Below are 22,506 nucleotides of genomic sequence, written 5' to 3'. Positions count from 1 at the left end.
TCAGGCAAGCCATTCAGTCTTTCCTTGACAACCAACAAAGCGTGAGTGGGCGAAGTGGATACAAAGGTAAAGTTAAAGGTCTTCTAAGGCGTTTGTTTGTCGTGATGTCACAAGAAAACAATAAGATAATATCTCTTTAGAATTGTTGCATACAACTGAAATAGTCTTGGACTGAAATCAATCAGTGAAAGCCGGGTTTCAGACTCGTGAGGTTCTAGCACGTACTCACTTGAAGCGATATCAATGGCAGCGACCTAACCGAAAAATCTCCTTGATTACATTGTAATAATTCGACTTGATCGCTTTTTTCATGTGGAAGTTTGGTTTTAGGGTTTTCACTGGATTGTTTGAATTTAATTTATACGAGCAGGTTAAGAACTGACAAGTTTACCTAAAGCAACTTGCAACGGTGGTCACGATGAGTAAATTTCATTGCTGTGTTCCTGGTTGCAATGCAGATAAGTGCTACGACCGTGAAAATAAGTTATTGTTTCGCAGATTTCCGCCACACTCCAAGAAAGAGCTTAGAGATGGTTACACAGTAGTTTGCTTATTAGTGAACTTCCAGGGACCACTGATAATGTAATCAGCAGAAGGATAGATAAAATACATGAGAGATATACAGTGAGCCCACTTTACTTTATGGTAAACATTGTGGAAAGCCTACAACCATAGTTCTGTCAAAGGTATTAGATAGTGTACAAACAATATTGCTCAATACTGTGATAAATCCAGGCTATGCCTTAGGCTATTAAAGGTCATGCAACAAGAAAAAATTTTTGGTTCACTGAATAACCTTTGGTTAGATATTGACCAATACTTTTAAGGGAGTATAGTTTCAAGAAATTTGCCAAGATGATTTTTTATTTCACTGCACAACTGCAGACATGTTTCTTGAAGACACAACAGTTCATTATTAAACATCTATATCAGTAATTGGTGAATTTTATTTTTCCGGGAAAGACTGCCAATAGCCCACTTTGGAAAAGAGTGATAGCTTGGGAACGAAGTCACGCCTCAAGCACTTATGGGATTAATTGGGGGTGTCGCAGGGATATGTGTACCCCGTGATATGTGTATCCCCGCACACATATCACTAGTGATATGTGTACCCCCTCCAATATGGCGGCCAGTGATATGTGTATCCCCCACCCCCCTCCCCTCCAAAAAATAAAGAATTACTTTTTTTTTCAAATAAAGACTAGAGAGCAGCACTTCTGCGAAAAGTAGTTTGTAAAACTGTTTTTATTTTCCGACGCGTTTCGTCTAACTGTCGTAGACTTCTTTAGGGAGTCTTGCAAGTATAGCTAAACGCCTGTATTTATAAGCCAAAGTTACGGGGACCGATGACCGTAGAGGCTTGGCCAGACTTACGAACAATAACAAGCGAACAGGAACAGGCGAAGTTGTGAAAAATTTAAAACGTGTAAAGCTAAGCCTCTACGGTCATCGGCCCCCGTAACTTTAGCTTATAAATACAGGCGTTTAGTTATACTTGTAAAACTCCCGGAAGAAGTCTACGACAGTTAGACGAAACGCGTCGGAAAATAAAACAGTTTTACAACTACTGTTCGCAGAAGTGCTGCTCACTAGTCTATAATTAAAAAAATTATCAAAAAATAATTTAAAAAATTGTCCATAAATGCTTATTTCCAGCGCGTACTCCCCCTTCTTGGAGTTTGTTGATATTTTTTTGCATTGACTGATAGGTTACACTTTTGTACAAGGCACATGCAGTTTTAGAGTTTGCCCTTGATTTACAGGTGGCTTGTTACGTTCACAAATTAATAAGCATTATAGTGCTTTGGAACAATGTCAAGTTTCTGTAGTTTCATTGCTGTTTTGCAAGAATGTGTGACATTTATAACGTAGAAAAAAGTTTGCTCTGAAACTTTTATTTTGGATAGTACATGTACATTTGAGGAAGACTGAAACATTGCAAGCAGATATTGCTTATCATGCAGTGGAAATCACCTTTAATAGTAGATTAATACTATCAGTTAACAATCATTTTTATTTATTTACTTATGTTAATTTATCAATAAAAATACTTGATCTTTCGCATGTAGTTCAAATTGGTTGGCCTGTTGTTTTGGGAGCACTTATTAGACACAACATACACTGCTCGGAATTAGAAAAACATCCAGGTTGTCCATACTGGCAATTACTGGACAACCCAGACTTCGGTTGTCCTGATAAGGACTTGGTTGTCCAGGGCCGTACAGATTTCAAAACAAAATACAACAACAACAACAACAACAACAACAATATATAGAAGCCCCTTTTAAAGGTGAATTCAAAAGGATTTGATGTATACTGAGTGATTGATATAAACTACGGAACGTGAACACGAAATAGTTTCCACACGCGGTAGAGTTCTAGACCTTTAATTTACCAGAAAAACTTATTGCGTAAACACACTTTAATTTTTAGGTGTCAGATCGGTTGAAACTTTAAAATATAAACCCACAAAATCTGTCCCTCGTAACCGCCATGTTTTCCTTGAAAGCTTTGGAGGCCCGGGTACAAAGCTTCAGTGTTTTGTGTATCCCTACCGGGGGTACACATATCACTAGTGATATGTGTGCGGGGATACACATATCACGGGGGCACACATATCACTGCGACAGGGGGACGCGGGTAAAAACAAATATGGCGGAAATTAGAGCGGAATGTGATTGTACCGATTACAGCAAGATTTCATCAGAAGTAGATGGTAATAAGATCAAAGTTATCGAAAGTAGAAAATCAGAAAGCATTAATCTAAGAGAAGAAGATGTACCTGGAGCAATTTTACCTCGAAAAATACCAGAAGAATGTACTGTGAAACAGCTGCAGCGATAGCTCCATTGCCGTGGAGCTAAAATAACTAGAAATAAAATGAAGCTTGTTCAAAGGTAGGAGAACTTAAGAGAAATTTGAAAATTTCTTAATAGTGGCCTGTTCTTTTCGTCAAGTTGTTGATCTGGTAGTAAAGGGAGTTAATGATCTTCTCGACAGATTAATTGTAGACACTGAAGGTGTTTTCATTTCAACATTGAACTTTAATCCTGAATTCTGGAGCTCAGTGCTTCCAAAACTTGAGGCATTTTACGATGAGCAGATTCTTGTAGAACTTGCTTATCCACGTGTTAAATTTGGCCTTTCAAGATTAGACTTGAGAGGCTGTTGATGACATACATAATAATAATTTGCTAATTTTGCATGTTATTGAACTTACTTCCGAAACATTGTCGCTTGTAACAATATAGGTAATTGTAACAGACTTTTCCCCAGCATTTGGGTATCGTAAACTATTTTGTTCTGTCCCAGATTCAACATGAGGCAATTGCTATTAGTCATGCGGACAAATTCAGAAAATATCTCTAAGAAAATCTGAAATGATATTCCAAACCCATTGTTTACTTTAATGAAATCTTTACTGTGGATGGCTTATTTAAAAGTGAAGGAATTCAATTATTCACGACATAGTAATAATCGAAAGGAACAGTCTTTCATATTACTGGAGTCGAAAAAGTTTTAGCGAGGTTCTCAATCAGTTAAATTCAGCTATCCACTTGGAAAACATTGGTTTTTTTTCTTTGAGTTCCTTAGCGTTAATTTCCTCCGTGAGTCCCAGGCTAGCCTTAGCTTTCGCTAAATGGATTCCACCATCAGGGTCCTTAATCTTGGAGCTTAGGCCACCAGCCATGTCGTCCATTACTCTACAACGGAAAAAAATACCAAAGTAGGTACAGACAATATTCTTCAACAACATAACGAAAAGAACAGGGGCACTAATAAGAAGTTTTCAAATTACCCTACCTTTGAACGAGCTTCATTTTATTTCCAGTTGTTTTAGCTCACGGCAAAGGAGCCATCGCTGCACCTGTTTCACGGTACATTCTTTTGGTATTTTTCTTATTACCATCTACTTTTGTTGAAATCTTGCTGTCATCGCTACAATTACATTCCGCGCTAATTTCCGCCCTATTTGTTTTTACCCACGTCCCCCTAATTAATCCCATAAGTGCTTGGGGCATGACTTCGTTCCCAGGCTACCACTCTTTTCCAAAGAGGGCTATTATGTCATAACACCTGATTGTTTTTGCTTTTTGAACCTCGATCCCACGCTAATCTGGGATCGAGGCTCGAAAATTTATCATGGTCAGGGACGTAGTCACTGACGACTGACCTACACCAACTTTGCCAATCAGTTGTTTCAAAATTAAAAGCAGCTTAAATTTTGCATTAAAAACTGAATGTTCCCATGATCAGTAGCGACACTTTTATCAGTTCAACAAATCCGTTTAAAAATACAAGACGATTTGACTCAGAATCCGGCCGTAAAATGCCGTGTCTTTTATCTGCCCTCTAACTACCTGTGAGATTATGCGCAGAAATGTTCTTGATAAAATGGACAATGTTAACAGTTTTGCAATTGTGCGCCGTCGTAGAACGCATTGTGTAAAGGAGAACCACAGGCTTGATTTCAGCCACTCTCTCGGGTCCGTTCCTCCCCGAGAAGAGGGAGGAGCGCGGGCTCCGGTTCCCGAACAGCTGCTGGCAATTGAGCCTAGGAGAACAACAGCTCACCAGCGTTTGAGCGCACAAAGGATGGGCAGTGTAGTCATCAAAGAATTTCAAGAAATTAATTTACGAAATTTATGGCCACTCAAACATGTTTACACAAAGGTATTGCCGATCTGACTCTCAACACCTTAGCGATACTTAGCCTTCTTAGCTCCAATACATGTCATTGTTAAACAGCTCATAGTATTTGGTGCTTCATCAAGATTCCAACCATTCAGCTGATCAGTGTGGCGATCTTTATCATCTGTTTTCAGGATATTGTATTGAGATTGTGTGGAGAAGTTATTGATCACTCCTTCGAGTGATAGAGTAAGAAAAGAGATGACAAAAACAGGACATTACCTCCAAGACTCCAGCCATCAGCTACCCAGTAAGTTAAAAGATTTTCGTTCAATCAACGAAATAAAAGAACCCTCCATTCACTACTTTGATATTTATTTTCGTAGCTTAAACAGAGTCGATTTCACATATATTAACTAAGTATAATGTTAAAATATCCACCTACTTTATTAAAGATTTGCTTCATGCTTAGCACTAAATTATTTGTCTATTGGATTCCTTTGAAAACTAAAGTCAATTTGTACAACCTTGAACTGCATTATGGGATATACTTTACTTCATCATTACAATTAACAGTCAAAAGTAATCTAAAAATTAAAAGTCCCTATCTCTTCTCCTTTGATTAGTCAACCCCTGAACCAATCAGATTGTAAAGTAGCCCTATTCTACTTTGAGTGCTCATTGGCTCTTAGGTTAGTTCCCTTTGGCTGATTGGTTGATGCGATTGCTTCGATTTTCCTTTTTCGACACTCCATTGAAATGCCTTCTGACAAATTTCTTAGATGAGTTCAACTGCCTTTCGATTTCCTGTTGAGTTGCAGAGTCCAATGGATGCAAGCAGTACGTAGCCAAAGTAAAAAAGCGACTTTCGTGGCTTGAATTCCAAGTAGGGTCGGGAAAAGCAAGAGACTGTTAAGACTCTGTTTGACTATTAGTCTATTAGTTTGCAATACTTAAGAATGTAAAGCAATTATCAGTTGAGTGGGGCCCTCTTTTACTCACTGTAAGCACTTTAGAATCATTTCGTTCCCCCACCAACCGGATGCAAAACTAAAACAAGCATATGCATATGGTACTGTGCATTTTCGTCGAGTTCGCCTTTCCATAGGTATGTTAGCTAAATTTACCCATTATTTCATTTTCAGTCTTGGAAAAAACCGCTGGGATCAAAAAACTGTTGCCTGGTAAAAATTCATATGTACAGCATGTGCGACCCTCACCGATAACTATAGGAAAAACCTCTACAAAGGTTTCCAGTATATTAGATAACGACCTTGATGCTTCAGTTGAATAAATTAAAAACTGTGTATACTCAAAGGACTCGTAAATAAAACTAAGTTAAACTAACTTAAAACTTTTCCTTTGATCTTCCCTTGATCATTGCCACTTTAAATGATTTGAACTCGGACAGCCTGACGAAGTTTGGGGGTGAAAAGATGTTAAAGGCCGACAGACTGCAAACACTTTCCGACACCCCGAGACTTTCAAACTGCTGCTGGCTTGAATTATACCCTTCGCCCTGCTATTTCACGACACCTTGAGTACAATGAAGATAAACGTGGTGCTAAGATGGCACACATTTTAAGAAAGTTATACATCATAAGGCAGAGAACAAGATTTGTCACATCAGCATTTCATTTCATGGCAATTCTTGTTCATGTTTTATTCTCGTTCTATAAAAGCGTTTTTTTTTCTTGTTGTTTTTGGTTTCCACGGTCGCTTGATAGAGGTGTCGAGTGAGCAAAGGTTCATTTTACAGTAAATATAGGGAAAAAATTAGGGGTCTTAGGCTAGTGTAAGTTTAATATAGGTCATAACGGTCCTTCATGAAGCTGTTTCTGGTTTTTCTTTTCATAGACACATCTTACAGTTAACAAGGACACGTTAATAACAAGGTTACGCAAAGGGCCCATCATTCAAAATGGCGGCTAGGAAAATATGGTTAGCTACCGTGCTAAAATATTCACAAAAAATGATTCCTTATCCATGTGAACTGCAAAGGTTTCCGCGGTCTATGAAGTGCTACAGCGTCAGGAAAAGCTGTTGTTATTATTGTTGTTTACACATCCTCAGTTGGCTGCTCGACTTGAACCTCAACTGGATCCTTATCTTCATCTCGGGGTGGAAGAATCTGTGGAAGATTAAAGAATTCGTCAGTGAGAAGAGGTAGTCTAAGGTATTCGTGAGTGTCAAGGCTTGATATATAACCGCTGTTCAGGAAATATCGCAGCCCCGGCTCCTCCACCGAAGAGACCGCGTGGACCCGTGGAATTGCCCCACGAATCCACCCGTCTCTTCTGGGGGTAAGAAGGGAAACAATGACAGGGAAACATCTATTGATCTATTGCAACCTACCTCCCAACGGTGTAGTCCGGTTTAAGACAATTCCGATTCAAGTTTCAACGATAAAAAAAATTTAGCATGTGGGGAGGGGGGGGGGGGGTTTCTGGAGTCAACGACGAAGCCAGAAAGGTTGCCCAGTCAATTCCCATTCAAAGCATTAATACATTTTAAATCTAGTCAGTCACACTGCAGCGTTGGCAAATCATAATTAAGAAGTGAAGAAAGTATTGGGTCTTACCTCAAATGGTTCACTGACGGATATAATGCAGTCCAACTTGTAGCTGTAGTAACACATCACGTAATGGCCAGCCTCCTCTGGCAGACAGTCGAACAACACTGCGCAGCCGTTCTCGCCGTACTCATCCCCGTCCCCCACGGCCCACTCATACATTTCGTAATCGAAAACATGTTGAAAACCGACCTATAACGAACGGTTTCGCAGCAATGAGTCGCATTACTATTCAGTAAAGGAGTCAATTATCATTGATATCCACTCCCAAGCTTATCTATCAACTTTGAACGAATTTTTGCCATTTCTTACTTAACTTCACGACTTGTGATGTACGTATCAAATGAATTCAGCTATTGTGGAAGACCATCAAAAGTATAAGGAACAGCTGAGCCGACAAAATTAAACTACAAAATACGAGCAAACCTTTTTTGCGTTTGAGAAGAGAGCAACTTCGCGAGCCAGTTTGCCTCACGCTTGCACTTAAATGCGTCTGCGAGCTACCTCAGGTTAAAGGTCCAAAGAACCTTAATTCCCTGCCTTTATTAGGAAAATCACTTGCTTCGCCGATTCTGATCAAATTGTATGTAGTGTCACGGAGGGGAAGGATCGAGACCTAAAGGTCTTTCTACTACTTTTAAACCTCACGTTACGTTGATCATGTTACCAACAAAATCATTAGCCCAAAGAATGAAGACTCTAAAGCGGGAAGACATTATTTAAAAAGGTATAGGAACCATAAAATATGTACAAACCCGGTAGAGACCAATCCAATCCCAGCTGTATGTCTTGTAGTTCTTCACCACGTATACACACAAACCATCCTACACACAGACACACACACACAAAAAAAAAAACGGGATTAGCAGTAAGATACTGCAAATGTATAAGTTAACCATATTTTCTTGTAGCATACATGCGACAGGCACGCAACCTACAAAAGGCATGAAGTCAGTGTTTCAGCGTAAGCTAATACACAAGACTTGTTCTTTGGTGTTTTAAAGTTCAGGTTAAGTCTTCAGATATGACTGGCCTTTGTTACTAATAAGATCTGGTCCTTCGTATCCGAAGCGCGCCCACTTATTATTTGCAGACCACTGCCTCTCCAATTTCTTTGGTTTTGGTATAGCGAATACCAACCTCGTTGCCGTACCATGGAAGACTCATGAGATCCAACTTCCACGAAATAGGATCCTCCATTGACGAGGTGGAGTCCTGTACGAGGCAAACAAAATAACATCAGCCACTGAGCAATTTCATCGAGAGTCAAACACCGCCCAGGATTGCACTGGTTTAAGTTTACCAGAGTCTGCAACTGGTTTAGACACCCGCACTTCTTTCTCAACTTATCATATGTTAATAAAACTAATCGTGCCATCAGTCACTCTATGTTCCAGCGCTTTGAACCACGCGTACTTACTGTCGAGCTGCGATTGGCTCCTTGCATTGCTAACCTTTCTTCTGAATGGCTCTTGCGATTTGACTTCGATATCAAAAAGCGGTATAACATCATTTATATTAAGCCACTCACATTAAGGTTCACTGCAAGCGAGGTACCAACAGGTCTGTGATCACTTGTTTGGTAAGACTGATAAGACACGTAACTCTCCTGTGTAACAGTGTTTTTCCTCTCCTCGGATTCGAGCCACAATACACGATCAGTCCAGGCAGGTTTGCGATATTTTCCACTGTAATGGGATCACAACAAATTTTAGAGTACTTTTCATATAAATGTCAAAAGCAGTCCAGGAATTAATTGGTTTTTCTCAGTTATACTACGTGATTTGTCTAAAGCACTATCGCCACTTCATCAACCAATCAGATGAAAACCAACCCAAACTTATGCAGGGCTCGAAATTAACGCTCGAAAACCCGCAAAATGCGAGTGATATTGATAATATCCTCTAGCAAACGTTTGCGAGTTAAAATCATCCATGTGTCCTAAATATTTGGAGAAAGCTGTTGGAACGCAAGAAGGAATATACGAACGACATGTGAGGAAAATGAAACAGCGGACGCTGAGCTTTTTGACAGCCACTCACCAACGGTATTAGACCGAAGCTCTGTCCCTGCGCATTCGCGTGTTGTTGTTGTTCCTCGTCGTTTCGGAGCTATCATTTTTATTACAAATGTCAAATATAACTTCTTTCTTCAAGAGGGCCAGTATCGGTGGCGATGAATTTGCTAGTAGTCTGACCAGTTTGCAAGTGGGAAAAAAATCTCACCAGCAGAACTTTGCCAGTGAAACAAAAAGTTAACTTCGAGCCCTATCATGGTCGTTTGTATGTATGTAATTCGAATTCTCATTGGCTCCGTATGTTCTCCATCTTTGATCTGATTGGTCATTGTGAATTCCTCAGCTTTGGTTGGCGGTTCTCTCTATGAGTAATGTGACCTACCTTTCTGTGTCCCATTGATCTGTTCCAGGTTTGTATTTGTAAGTGGGTGGAAAGGTAAGCCCTCCTTCTTGGAATTTTTCAAAACATTTGCCGTCTTTCTGACCTTGTAAGAGCTGAGGAAAGAAAAGAGCAAAACACATTACGATATCCAATAAGGATTTATGTCTAACGGTCTAAATAACTTACAGACCTAAAGCACCAGGGTAACTAACGACGCACAACAAAACCTCGTCATCTTCTTAACGCCAAAGGGAAAGAGAGGGGGAAGATAAAAGGGGAGGGGGGAGGCAGGGAGAGAGAGGGGGAGGCAGGGAGAGAGGGAGGAGGTAGGGAGAGAGGGGGGAGGCAGGGAGAGAGGCAGGGAGAAAGGGGGGAGGCAGGGAGAGAGGGGGCAGGCAGGGAGAGAGGGGGGATTAGAAGGAATGAAAAGAGAGAGAGCCTGAAAACAAGATTGCAGTGACAGGGACGAGGTTAAATGAGGGTTAGGGGTGTGAAGGATCCTTGGGTGAAAGTGACTCTCTGTTGTAATGAAAAAGCAATTAATCAAAATCTAGATTAATCAGGCATGCCTCTAGATCTCTTAGGGGTCATAGGGTAAGAAAACCTAACAATAAAATCTTAGCTAAGTCCATAGATGATAAATAAATACACAACCAAAGGCAAACCAATAGAGAGGAAAATCACACTCGTTTTTTAGAAACAAGCTGCTAAAAAGTCTTAAGTAATCGCAAAGTTGAATCCTCCATCTTTAATAAATTAATAATAGTGAATTTACAGTTTATTGCACCCAGTAATTGTAAAAATGACCTTCTCTACCTGGTCATGCTCCCACAGTGCAGGGTAATCATTTTTTGCGCAGAGGCCTTTGATGTTGTCAATAGTTTCATTTATTCTGTAGTTGAGATCCCCAAGCCAAAATACATAGCTGAAACACAGAAAAAATTGATCCTTTCACTCACAAGATTTCATAATTATCACATTCCCTAATAAATGATACTCATACAATTGTTTTGCTAGGTTTGAATCAGCCATTTTCTTGAGTCTGGCCAACTGAAATAATAAACTTACTGAAAAACAGTTTCATTAAAACTAAACTTCTGTTCCAAATGACTTTATCTAAGAGATGCACACATGTGATAATATCACACTAAAATACTGCCTGAAGGTGTATGATGCCTATATTTAGAGCTGAGGCCAGGTAACTTAATCTTAACTTTATTTCAATTAATTCAAGTATCATCATCATTAACAAACAATAAGATCATCATCATCAACAACATCATCATCATCATCATCATAATTTCAGTAATTGTTGTCACCACTGCTGGTAGCAATGCCACTCCACCATAACCACTATCTTCACCACTGCTACCATTGACAACAAAAATAATTGCAACAACCAGTTAAAATGCTTGAGATGTGGATTTTGATATAGTACCTGTGTTCCATTGCTTTCTGTGGTGTACAATTTGCAAACAGCAAATGCTGACTTATGCTCCCATATTCCTAAATTAAGATTGCAGATAAAGAAACTTATTATCAAAACATCAGATCATTTCTGATTACCTTTAAGTGTGCATGTAGGTAAATTAGCAAGTTCACAACCTTTCAAATTCAAAAGCTGAAGAAGACCTGTGAAGTTAATGCTACCTTAGTTTTGCAAATAGCTTATTCCCAGCATTAAATGGGATCTGAGAGTATCACAGGATGCAAAAAGCAGGGAGTTAGTAAGACAGGTCCTCCCTCCTGTATTTCTCTTAACTATCTTAAAGGCAGGAACTGACAATTATCACAACTTTTACAGTCACCGGCTTAAAATGTGAGGTGCAAATCATAATAGTGCAAGCTGCATGTACAAGTAAGTCTATAGGAATGCTTAGCAGACTGTATGACAAGTGCTTTTATCATTAACTTGAAGTATTTCGTATTATTGAGTGCAGACAAACATACTGGATGTACTACCAGATTCCTTTGTTCTTCGTAGTCATATGAATGCTTAGCAGATTGTATGACAAGTGCTTTTATCATTAACTTGAAGTATTTCGTATTATTAAGTGCAGACAAACATACTGGATGTACTACCAGATTCCTTTGTTCTTCGTAGTCATATGAATGCTTAGCAGATTGTATGACAAGTGCTTTTATCATTAACTTAAAGTATTTCGTATTATTAAGTGCAGACAAACATACTGGATGTACTACCAGATTCCTTTGTTCTTCGTAGTCAGCATGAGCGGAGAAGTGACTGTTGATGAAGCAGAAGCTTTGCCCATAAAGAGTAAATCGTAATGACACTGCTCCCTTGGTTCCCTTAAAAAAAAAAAAAAAGTGAAAAAAATGAAAAAGTTAAAGACAGGAAATACATGTATGTTATTAAAAGACACTAGGCACCAATAAAGGATAGTAATGGCAGATATACACATCTGCGTTCATGGCCAGGTCAGGTTATTTTACTTTTCTTGAGCAAGAAACTTTACTCTTGCAGTGCCTCTCTCCATCCAAGAGTAACAATCATGGGTACCAGCACATCTTCAGGAATACGTGACAAAAATAGCAAATATTTCTGGTTGCTATGGAGATAAGGATGAGCTCAGATGATAATTCGCCAGTAGGCTTGTAGTACTAGTACTTGACATTAGTTAACCCTTATGTAACTATCTCACTCAGTGAGATTTAATTACACATCACTACTATCCACTTTACCAGTAGGCCAAGAAGTGCTGTTTTGCAGTAACCAGGTCTAATTTCACGGACATATGGAAGATGCTTAGTATGAACAGCTACAAGGTGTACCATTCCAAGCATGCGGATTGATTTGAGCTACAATGAGAAGTACACAACATTAACTTTTTCATAAGAGAACTAAATGAAACCTTTATATCTCGATTTTGCTTTTGTAAGTCTCACTTTCAGCACTCTGCAAGTTAGTTTGGAGATATAGGAGTTTACCACTCCTTGTGTTCAACTCTAAATCTCACTCATTTGCTATATTCACCTGTGAGATTTCAGGTTCAACGCTTGAAGAGAAATTCCACATCTACATGTGCCATGTGTTATCTAATATTATGTAAATGTATATTTGCTGCCAGGTTTATTTCATAGAGAAGCACAAAGTGTTGTAACTTTGAATAAATTATGTGTCTATTTTTGTTTGACTTGAGGATAAAGGTTACTGGAATGTGGAATGCTCACGAAGAATTTACCGTTGATTAACTTGAATTGTTCATTAGGTTCACTAAGTCACTAGGAATAATTATTGTATGGTATTTCTACCTGCAGTACAATATTTACATCTAAAGTATTTAGTGTCCACAGAGCAAGTTTAGTTTTCGTTTAATGAAAGTTTAGCATTATAAAAGACTGACTGAATAGCAGAGTAGCATGAGGAAATGACAGGAATTTTATTTATGGGTTTCATGGGCAGCATTTTACATAATCAAAGTGCTTGTTTGAAAATTGTAGTTTTCATCATTCAAAAAAGAAAATACAAAATGAATGTCTTTGCAGCTTTGTCTCATATGGTTATGCAAGTGAAAAAATAACATTGTCTGAGTATATACCTTAACCAGGCCATACGCCCCAAGATAGGCTTGAAGAATCTTTACCCAGGAGTTTTCCTTTATGTATTCAATTAACAATGACTGTGGTTTAGCATCAACTTCCTGCAAACTACAAGTCAATAAAATGATATTAAATAGAACCTTGGGAATAAACCAAGGTTATTGGAACAAACAAACAAACATTATGTGCACATTCATGACAGGTAAGATCACTTTGTTTTGATGAAAGTAATCTAATATTTAAAAAGATTTATCCTATATAGTATCAACTAATCAAATAATCGTGTCTAGGAGAATTAGTAACTTAACTTAAGGTAACTCAAAACAACTTACCCGCTTCATTTCAGCCTGTAATAATTTGCCTTGACCCATACAGGTATATCTTTGTTAGTAATTACTTCGATTTATTTTTTATACTGATGGTAACCCAAGTTTTCATGTTGACCAAACTTCAAAGGATACCTTAGTAATTATACAACACTAGTTACATAAAATCTACCAGTATCATTGTTCACTCTATTTTCATTCCTGATTTTCCATTTAATTCTCCCTTTACTCATTTTTCAGATATTAATTGATATTAATACTGTGACAAGTATCAAATACTTCAAGTGAATCACAGAGATATCACCAAGTACAAATCTAAGAAAACAAATGTAAGAATACTTTGTTCAAGCAAGAGAATACGTACCCCACAGCAACAATGTCAGGAAGTTGTTCTTCATTGTCAAGGTGCAAAAGTGATCTGAAGTCTTCATCTGGTGGTTGTGTTACCTTGACATTCCACGTACACACATGAACTCTACAGAGGAGAAAAATTATGACCAACACATTTATCAACAATAACAAATGCCTTGTCAACATGCACTGCTAATAGGATTCGCCAGCAGTATGAAATGTTCTTTCTTTAGCAGTACTTTTGAATGCTGCAAAAGTTTGTTTGCTAATGGAGAACAGAGAGAGAGAGAGAGACATGTAACAGAACATATGCATTCAAGTACCAAAATATAGATCAATTTTGTTCCCAGTTAATTTGCATTATTTTTTCGTTGATCAAATCTCGCTGTAAGAAGTGGCCAGGTGTGCAGCGGAAAGACACAATCATGAAAAGTGACATCAAATAAAATGGTAAATTAGAGTTCGAAAGCAGAGCTTGAGTACCAGCATTGACTGTAGCTCAAAAATTGCTTTGTTGCACTGCTATAAAAAGAGGGACTCAAATAATATAAGAGGTTGTGAGAGGAAAAGAAAGCTTTTTTTTTTTCAGTGGTATCTTTGACATAAACTGATGCCGATTTTTTTCCAATATTATCACGTGAAACTTATATCCATCATTAGGAAAAAAGATTCAGAAAGTTTGAATTTTATTCTGAACGATTTATCTTCCCGCAAAACTCCAAATGAACATACAGAATAGTCTTATTAGTTAAAAGCAAGTCCGCCTGCCTTTCCGTCGTGTACAAATATTAAAATAAAAGCCCGGCCACAGAAGAACCAAAATAAAAGAGTACATTGCCAGTAACGGAGTATGACTCAGGTGATGATGAAAGAAATAGAAATCGCGCGTATTTTCGCCTTTCTAGTGTAACACTACCTGTTAAATAAACCTTAACACAAAACGGAGCGCCTTTTTTACCAGTACATAAATGGAGCATGCATTTATAATATTAATCCAGAACCTACTTTAATACATTCATTTCATTTTCGAGGTCACCCATTTGGTTTTCTAAAATTCGATCTTTCAGCCAATTGCAAGGACCATATGCGCTCCTGACTTCAAAAGTCATTTTTCGTAAATTCAGAACTGAACTATCGCACTCGGAAAGAAAACTATTACAGCAAAAGCTTTTTTATCACCTATGAACTAACCATACAGTCAATCATCGCCACGTCAAAAAACGGAACAAAACCGAACTTCGATCGAACAAAAAACAGGTCGCTTACCTCAAACTCATATCGATTGTACAGAAAGAGGGACTTGAATGTTTCCCAGCGGACTACAACTAGTACAACTGCGGGTAGAAAACTTGCAGGTTCCCACAAAATCACTATGCTTCGTTCAAAGATGAAAACAGCTGCAGATGTTTATTCTCATAGCAGTGTCCGCTGACCCATTAGAGCTGTGACGATGGAGAAAAATAACACAAAGAAGACTGGTGTTGGGATAACAAATTTTTGGCTTGTTTCAGAGCTACGAGTTCTTCATCGTCCCTTCCAACTCCCAAGGAGCCATACAGAAATATCATTGAATCACTTCTGGTTGTTCCACCCAAACAAGAGTGGCCTGTTACATTGTGTCAGGGAGGACACAAATGGAAGAGGGGATGAGAATATTGTTTTAACATAGAGAAAGCTGCATTTAAGCTTAATATAAGTGTTTCTCAAATGATGGCAATAAACTGAAAAATACTTCATTTTTTTCTTCTAGCTGCTGTTCTATAAAAAAATAACAAAAAAAAACAAAAAAAAAAATAACTCAAACAGAAAAAAGGGTGCTAGGAATTGCACAATTTCTTTGTGTCCTTACCAACTGAGAGCCAGGTAAGCATAGTACTTTTCATTCAAAACACAATTTTGTATCCCATAATATGTCCTGTATGAGATGTCCTCAAAAATGAAATAAGTACCAGACAAGGAACAGCATCTGAGGAAGGGGTGGACAGTTGGACACACATGCTGTGCCTCCCTCAGCAGCCAAAAGGAAAGGAAGCAGAAGTAGAGAATATTGTTCAACATTCCTCTATAGTCCTTTATAGTCCTCTCCAGACTTAATACAAAATTTATTTCAATCTTTAATACAAATTACAATTTAGTCACATTACACAAGTCAATTCAATCAATTTGAGAACAGCTTAAAACAAGAATATAGGATTCCTTAAAATAAACTGCCTTGATTATTTACCCAGTTAAAAAATTAGTTTAAAAATACTGCTCTAAACTCAAAAAGGAGATGAGAAAATTATGATAAAAATTGACACTGAGGTTATCATAAAAAAATCAAGCAATTTCTTGCAATAAGAAATTGGCACTGAATTTCACATAAAAATAATTCAACATTTTCTTGCAATTCGCGGGTGTTAGAATCTCTAATGCTGAGAGTTAATTTGTTCCATGCGCAGCAGACCCAAGTAAAAAAGAATTATATTAAGAATTAAGAAAAAAAAAACCGTGTATGATATTTACATATGATATGACATTTATATGTATATATTTATATATATGATATATTTATATGTATTATATATTTATATGTATGATATTTACGTATGATATTTTTATATACAGCGTTATTTTAATCTATACATGTTTCTTTTCCTCAGTTGCATTTAACAAGCAGTATGATTGTATCAGTGAATTAAATAACCATGCTTTATACAACTGATACTTACAGCGTTAATTCTAGAAATAATACTTTCAACCTAGAGGTGCTAACAATATTTTAGAGTATTTTTTAACATACTTCTTATGATACAAATACAATGACAGAAAATTGAACTACAGGCAACATGAAGGTACCAGCCTCATTTCTCACTTAATTAATTTTTCCCAGCCTTTTGGTCTCTTAAAATAAACTTGATTCAGAGTTTGTGATGTTTGTTTCTGTTTTTCATGTCCAGGTTTCTCAATGTGTTCAATGACAACAAATAGACCGAAATGATCACTAGCAAATATACCGGTTCTTGTCACCTCATCGCCAACAATTCTCATTTCTTTAACCTTGAAATCCAACAGCTTGCAAAAGACACGATCATAGCGCGCCTTGTGACTCTTTGCATTAACTGCAGGACCTTTCATTATTGAAATTTTTTCCCGATCGTACGTGAACCCATTTCTGTTGAAATTTCCTGATATCAATAGCCAAACATCAAACCAACCCGGTGGTAGCACAACTTCGCCATCAATATTATCATTGATGTTCAAATCTCCCATGACACAAACGTTGTCGTTAGGAGAGATAATGTGAAATGATTCTTTCAACTGTTGTTCGCGTTCAATAGAGTCGAAGCGACGATATGCCAAATGTGTTCCTGCAAAGCCAAAAATAACATCTGAAGAAGGAATGGTGTTCTTTACTTCTGCGAAAACAAGTCTTCGGTCCGATGTAGAATCGTTATAATTTGAGAATGGATGAACTAGCCATTTCTCAACAGGAAAAACACTCAAAATAATGACAAAATGTTTTCCATCGGATTTAAAAACGACTTGAGGAATAAGGTGGTAGCGAGAAAACCAGCGCTGTTCTCTCAGAACTGCCAGGTTGGCTAGCGTGACTTCTTGAAATGTGATAACATCTGGCTCGAGATCCTGTACAATTTCCCCGAGTGCTACCATCCTATCTCGCATCTTTAAAGGGGAATTCCAAATGTTGTACGTCAGGAATCTTATTTCTCTTCTATGCTTTTCTCTCACGTGATAAATAACATGATAAACGAGTAGAATGGTAACTAACACAAACAAAGCCAGGCAAGGACCGCAGCGCCTGCGAAACACTACAAGAACGGAGGCCATGTTTTCTTGTACCTGCGCATTCCCAAGCTAGCTCGCACCGACACCGGCCGGCCACCGGCCGCAGAAACACGTTTTCGTGACGTCACAGTAACTGGTCAGTGGTCATCAACCTAAAGGTGAGGAGCGCTTCGATTTGTTTGCGAGATCAATGAAGGTCAGAGACATTGAAATATATGAAGTTCATATATTTTGAACTGCGGTATTAGATACGTATGATGCACGATCCTCGCAGTAGATAGCGCTATTTAAGCAATAGCGAAAGTCAGACCTGAAAAAAAAAAAAATCAGGCCTGTACGGGATTCGAACCACTGACCTCTGCGATACTAGTGCAGCGCTCTACCAATTGAGCTAACAAGCCAACTGGGAGCAGGCCGTTAAGTTGATTCGTAATAAACCCGTGAAAGTGATAAATCAGATACAATGAAATATATGAAGTTCATATATTTTGAACGGCGGTATTAGATACGTATGATGCACGATCCTCGCAGTAGATAGCGCTATTTAAGCAATAGCGAAAATCAGACCTGAAAAAAGTCAGGCCCGTACGGGATTCGAACCACTGACCTCTGCGATACTAGTGTAGCGCTCTACCAATTGAGCTAACAAGCCAACTGGAAGCAGGCCACTTTTTCCACGTAACCTGCAGGTTCCTTTTTGTAAGTCAACCTCTTCTATGGTGTATGGGCCAGTCCACTGGTCTTCCATTTTGTGCCCCTTTTTTGTCTTTTGGAGCATATTGCGGCGTAGAACAGCATCACCCTTCTTCAATGTGCAGTCGAAGCCTCCTTTTCTTTTTAAGAACTGCTTCTTTTGCTTTTCTTGTGCAGCTTCTATGTTTCACTGCAGTTTTGGGAAAAGTGCATCTCTTGTGGCTGTCCTTTGTTGCACATGCTCCTGGAGGACATCCTCTGAGTTTAATGCCCTTTCCAGTTTTTCAATTTCGCTGGGGTCGTTATCGACGTGCTTTACACACTTTTGGACTTCAAGAGGCAAACGTGGATGCCTACCATACATTAAATAGAATGGGCTGAACTTCGTGGTGTTTGATCTGTTGGTGTTAATTGCAAAAAGAGTACCATCCGTGTACTCGTCCCAATCCTCATCGTGGTCATCTGCAATCTTCCTGAGGGTACTAAACAAAAGTGACAAGTGCAGTAAATGGCTTGAACCCAGGGGTAACATGTGAAAGTGGAGGCTGATCGTCCGGGTGAGTGTGGTCCTGAGAAGGACTGTTGTCGTTGGTAGTGACTGACGTTTCGATAACCTGTGCGGAAGTCATCATCAGAGTCAAGTGAATGATTGTTGTCGGTATAATGTTCTTATTCCAGTTCGTGGAAAATGATTGGCACCAACCATTTTACACGAACTGGAATAAGAACATTAGGTAGGTAGTAATTAGATGATGTATTACCTGCTCTTGTAATTCAGATAATATATAATATTTGACATCTTTGCATTCGCTTCAGTCCGTAGTTTTAACACTGGAATCCCAATCACATTACCGAATGGAAATAAACTTTGAAAGCACTAGCTTAGCTGAATGATATTTTAGGTAGCAGGTCATGCCCTCTTTCATGTCACTGACAGGAGTTAAGAGTTATTTTTAGACAGAAAATGATTGCAACGCTCACTTCTTTATTGACTGGTTTGATCTCTCATCTTGGCAATTAGACTCCGGATGATATGCTGACGCGATCCTCTGGTGGACACCAAATGTTGTCATGAAGCGCTCGCACACCAGCAACAGAGACAAGGCAGCAACGTCATGCAAGCCGCTACACAGATGTCTGTCAAAGGTTTCCGTTGTATGCAACGCTGACCTACCTGGTTAACGAATTCTCTACCCTGGTCTGAAATGATGTGAGCAGGGGCTCCATGGCGACAATATGCTTTGTAAAGGCCCTTTGCTACGCTTACGGCACTCTTGTCTGGCAGAGGAATTGCCTCTACATACTTGCTAAAGTAATCCGTCATTGTCAGAAGATAGCGGTTTCCTTGGGCAGAAACCTTGCCGGCATCTATTAAATCAATACCGACTAGCTACCAAACTTTAGAAACCACCTTCACGGGATGCAGCACGTCGTAACTTTTGCTTTCACTGGTATTACGTTGACACCGGTCACAATTTCGAATCTGTTTGTGTAAGAGAAGGCCACACTTAGAGAAGCATTGAGAGAACATAGAGAAGCCTCAGATTCTTTTATTACAACATCTATTGGAAGTAAAGAAAAGTCATTGTTTTATAAATATTTTACCATTATTGTTGTAATGCCTTTTATTATATGGCTGTGTCTCACAAGTAGTGGGAACTACCGAATTCACAAATTTGACTGATTATTTCACATGGCTGATCTCGCTGAAAGAATGATGCTCTTTACTTGAGCCCGCTTTTTGCAAAACCGCGACTTTTCAGGCCTCTTTTTTTTTAAATAGAAATGTAAAACCTTGGAATTTTATCTGCAATCTAGCTTCTTATGACAAGTTGTCTCGTTTTAAGTTCGTTTAAAATTTTTTTACGAGTCACCTCGAGTACCTCTGAGGTGCCATCGTTCTTAATTTTATTGATCTAATTAGTTATTGAGTTGATCTATCGCGATACATTAAATTTTATAGTTCCTTTTAGATTTATAATTACATTTCAGGGTTGCACTTTGCATGGGTTACTTCTCCCTTTCGCCGATCTTATTATTTTTATTTAAATTTTATAGTTCCTTTTAGATTTATAATTACATTTCAGGGTTGCACTTTGCATGGGTTACTTCTCCCGTTCGCCGATCTTATTATTTTTATTTAAATTTTATAGTTCCTTTTAGATTTATAATTACATTTCAGGGTTGCACTTTGCATGGGTTACTTCTCTCGTTCGCCGATCTTATTAGTTTTATTTATTCTTATCAACTGTACATTGCAAATATCTACGTAGTAAGACCAATAAAGTTGACAGACTGATTTGAGTAAATGCCAACTTTAAAAAATCCAAAATAGTAATTGCCACTGAAACGCTAGTGTGAAGATGCATGAATTGTGACAGACCGTGATGGTATCAAATGTTACGCAACACCAATGCCTCTACGTCTATACATTTTATTAAACTTACCAATTCAACAGTATCCTTTTAGTAAGAGGGCCAGTTGTAGCGCTCCTTAATTTTTTGTATGGTGTTGTCCCGCCCGGCGTGGCCCGCAAAAGGTGAAGAGTGACACTCATCGAAAACTCTTGCCTTTTCCTCCTCTTGAATGACCATGTGGTTAAAGGTTAATCCATCGTTACCACGGTCGACGTAGAAAAGCGAGCCTGATTGTACATCAAACGTGAACTGTTTCGAAAGTCTCCGTAACACTCCTTTTTCACGCTTGCTTGCGCCCTCTGGATACTCTTTATCTCTCAAATAATGAACCAGATTTGAATATTTTGTGGCATCCATCTTAATAATTCTCGTAAGATGCGAATTTCCCGCGAAAGAAAGGTCATAAGTATACAAGGTCCAACTTCCTAATTTGGGCATTATTTAAGAGAGGAATTTCCGGTGGGTAGAAGCGTTGCGTGAAAACAGTTGAATCAACGTAGCATCTACGGCTATTGGAATAATTTGTTGTATTTAAGAAAGGGTTCCTGGTTCTATAAATATGCGCCCATGGGTGCGGAATTGAAATATTGATTAGAAATTGTTTTTGGTAAAGTGTCTAGTCAAACAAAAGCGCTTACAGGCCAGGGATACCAATTTTACTGCGATCAACGTTCACTGATATGTGTATCCCAACATATCACAAAACGTTTGCTTCCCACTGTGCCTATGAGTGCGATTTTGAGATATTTTCTTGATTAGAAATTGCACTGGGCTAGAGAGGCCAGGATACACATATCACTACAATCACCGTCCAGTGATATATATCAATAAACATCAGGGGATACACGTATCACAGAAAAGCGATCGCAGTGATGTTAGATCACACTTCTAGTAATTTTGACTCCATAATACAATTACAAGCCATACTTAGCTAGTATTTTGCTGGACAGATAAAAGCGCTTGCTTTAGTAAGGGGATACACGTACTGACTACGATTGCCGTGATATGTGTATCCAAAGTGTATCCACAAGATATAATGGGGATACACATATCACGGAACGGCGATCGCAGTGATATGTGTATCCCCTGACTAACTCGCTGTCGTCTGTCAATTTGGAATCAATAATACACTTACTAGCCATATATAAGTTTAGCTAGTAATTTGCTAGAAAGACAACAGCGCTTGCTTTACCAAGGGATACACATATCAGTTACTACGATTTCCGTGATATGCGTAACCCCGAGATATGTTGAGGATACACATATCGCTGAACGAGAGATCTCAGTGATATACGTATCCCCTGGCTAGTGCGATGTCGTCTGTGTACTTTTTAAATTTGTCAGTGACACATATGATTGGGAATCAATAAAACTTGCTGTCAGTCGGTGAAATATTTCATGCACTTACATAGTAGCCAGTAAAGGAGCTAGTAGCAAGTAATTTCAGTGCTAGACAGGCGACAAAGCCGATACGATTGCAGTCACCAGTGATATGTGTATCCCCAAGATATAGTTTTGTTTACATGACAATTTCGATTCCTTTCTATTTCCAATAGATTGTTTGATGTTTGCTACTGGCCCATAAGAACTGTCGGACTCGCGAGTCGTGTCTTTACAGTTCTGATTGTGGAAGATGGTTTAGTGAACGATTTGCGTCCATTAACACAAGTTAGCCGTAATTATTTATTTTTTGGAGGGGAGGGGGGTGGGGGATACACATATCACTGGCCGCCATCTTGGAGGGGGTACACATATCACCAGTGATA

At 38.6% G+C, this 22,506-nt stretch overlaps 3 protein-coding genes and 2 long non-coding RNA genes across 9 annotated transcripts in view; 2 read left to right on the top strand and 3 right to left on the bottom strand.

Annotated features, from left to right (window-relative positions):
• Positions 1–32: 32 nt before the first annotated feature.
• On the top strand, positions 33–8,588 carry LOC148717252 (uncharacterized). Its single transcript, XR_015994550.1, has 3 exons — positions 33–66; positions 4,827–6,935; positions 8,298–8,588. It is a non-coding gene; the product is annotated as an uncharacterized LOC148717252 (long non-coding RNA).
• On the bottom strand, positions 3,432–4,069 carry LOC148717253 (uncharacterized). Its single transcript, XR_015994549.1, has 2 exons — positions 3,805–4,069; positions 3,432–3,704 (listed from the first exon to the last, which is right to left on the bottom strand). It is a non-coding gene; the product is annotated as an uncharacterized LOC148717253 (long non-coding RNA).
• LOC111344591 (inositol polyphosphate 5-phosphatase K) lies at positions 4,991–15,267 on the bottom strand. Of its 2 annotated transcripts, none has more exons than XM_088742822.1 (13): positions 15,108–15,267; positions 13,855–13,965; positions 13,164–13,272; positions 12,307–12,423; positions 11,794–11,913; positions 11,042–11,109; positions 10,420–10,528; positions 9,604–9,716; positions 8,736–8,892; positions 8,345–8,419; positions 7,960–8,028; positions 7,214–7,396; positions 4,991–6,763 (listed from the first exon to the last, which is right to left on the bottom strand). In XM_088742822.1, the coding sequence occupies exons 1-13, from the start codon at positions 15,116–15,118 to the stop codon at positions 6,692–6,694; spliced, it is 1,314 nt and encodes a 437-aa protein (XP_088598948.1). In that variant the 5' UTR covers positions 15,119–15,267; the 3' UTR covers positions 4,991–6,691. The 2 variants fall into 2 exon arrangements, with proteins under 2 accessions (XP_088598948.1, XP_088598949.1); XM_088742823.1 differs by having other exon boundaries at positions 11,806–11,913.
• A 659-nt stretch (positions 15,268–15,926) lies between these two features.
• Positions 15,927–17,784, bottom strand: LOC111345359 (uncharacterized). Its single transcript, XM_022952650.2, has one exon. The coding sequence runs from the start codon at positions 17,670–17,672 to the stop codon at positions 16,692–16,694; it is 981 nt and encodes a 326-aa protein (XP_022808385.2). The 5' UTR covers positions 17,673–17,784; the 3' UTR covers positions 15,927–16,691.
• Positions 17,785–21,997: 4,213 nt separating this feature from the next.
• The window catches only part of LOC111344623 (uncharacterized), a 10,900-nt gene continuing 10,391 nt past the window's right edge, over positions 21,998–22,506 (top strand). The window contains exon 1 of one of the 4 annotated variants that reach the window (XR_015994546.1): positions 21,998–22,506. This exon is cut by the window's right edge and continues 232 nt beyond it. The gene's annotated coding sequence lies outside the window, so the exon portion shown is untranslated. The other 3 variants (XR_015994547.1, XM_088742820.1, XR_015994545.1) reach the window with 3 other exon arrangements.

The sequence above is a fragment of the Stylophora pistillata genome, chromosome 13, assembly GCF_964205215.1.
Source record: "Stylophora pistillata chromosome 13, jaStyPist1.2, whole genome shotgun sequence".
NCBI lineage: Eukaryota > Metazoa > Cnidaria > Anthozoa > Scleractinia > Pocilloporidae > Stylophora > Stylophora pistillata.
The sequence above is the reverse complement of the archived record's forward strand: the minus strand, read 5'-3'. Positions and strand labels throughout refer to the sequence as shown.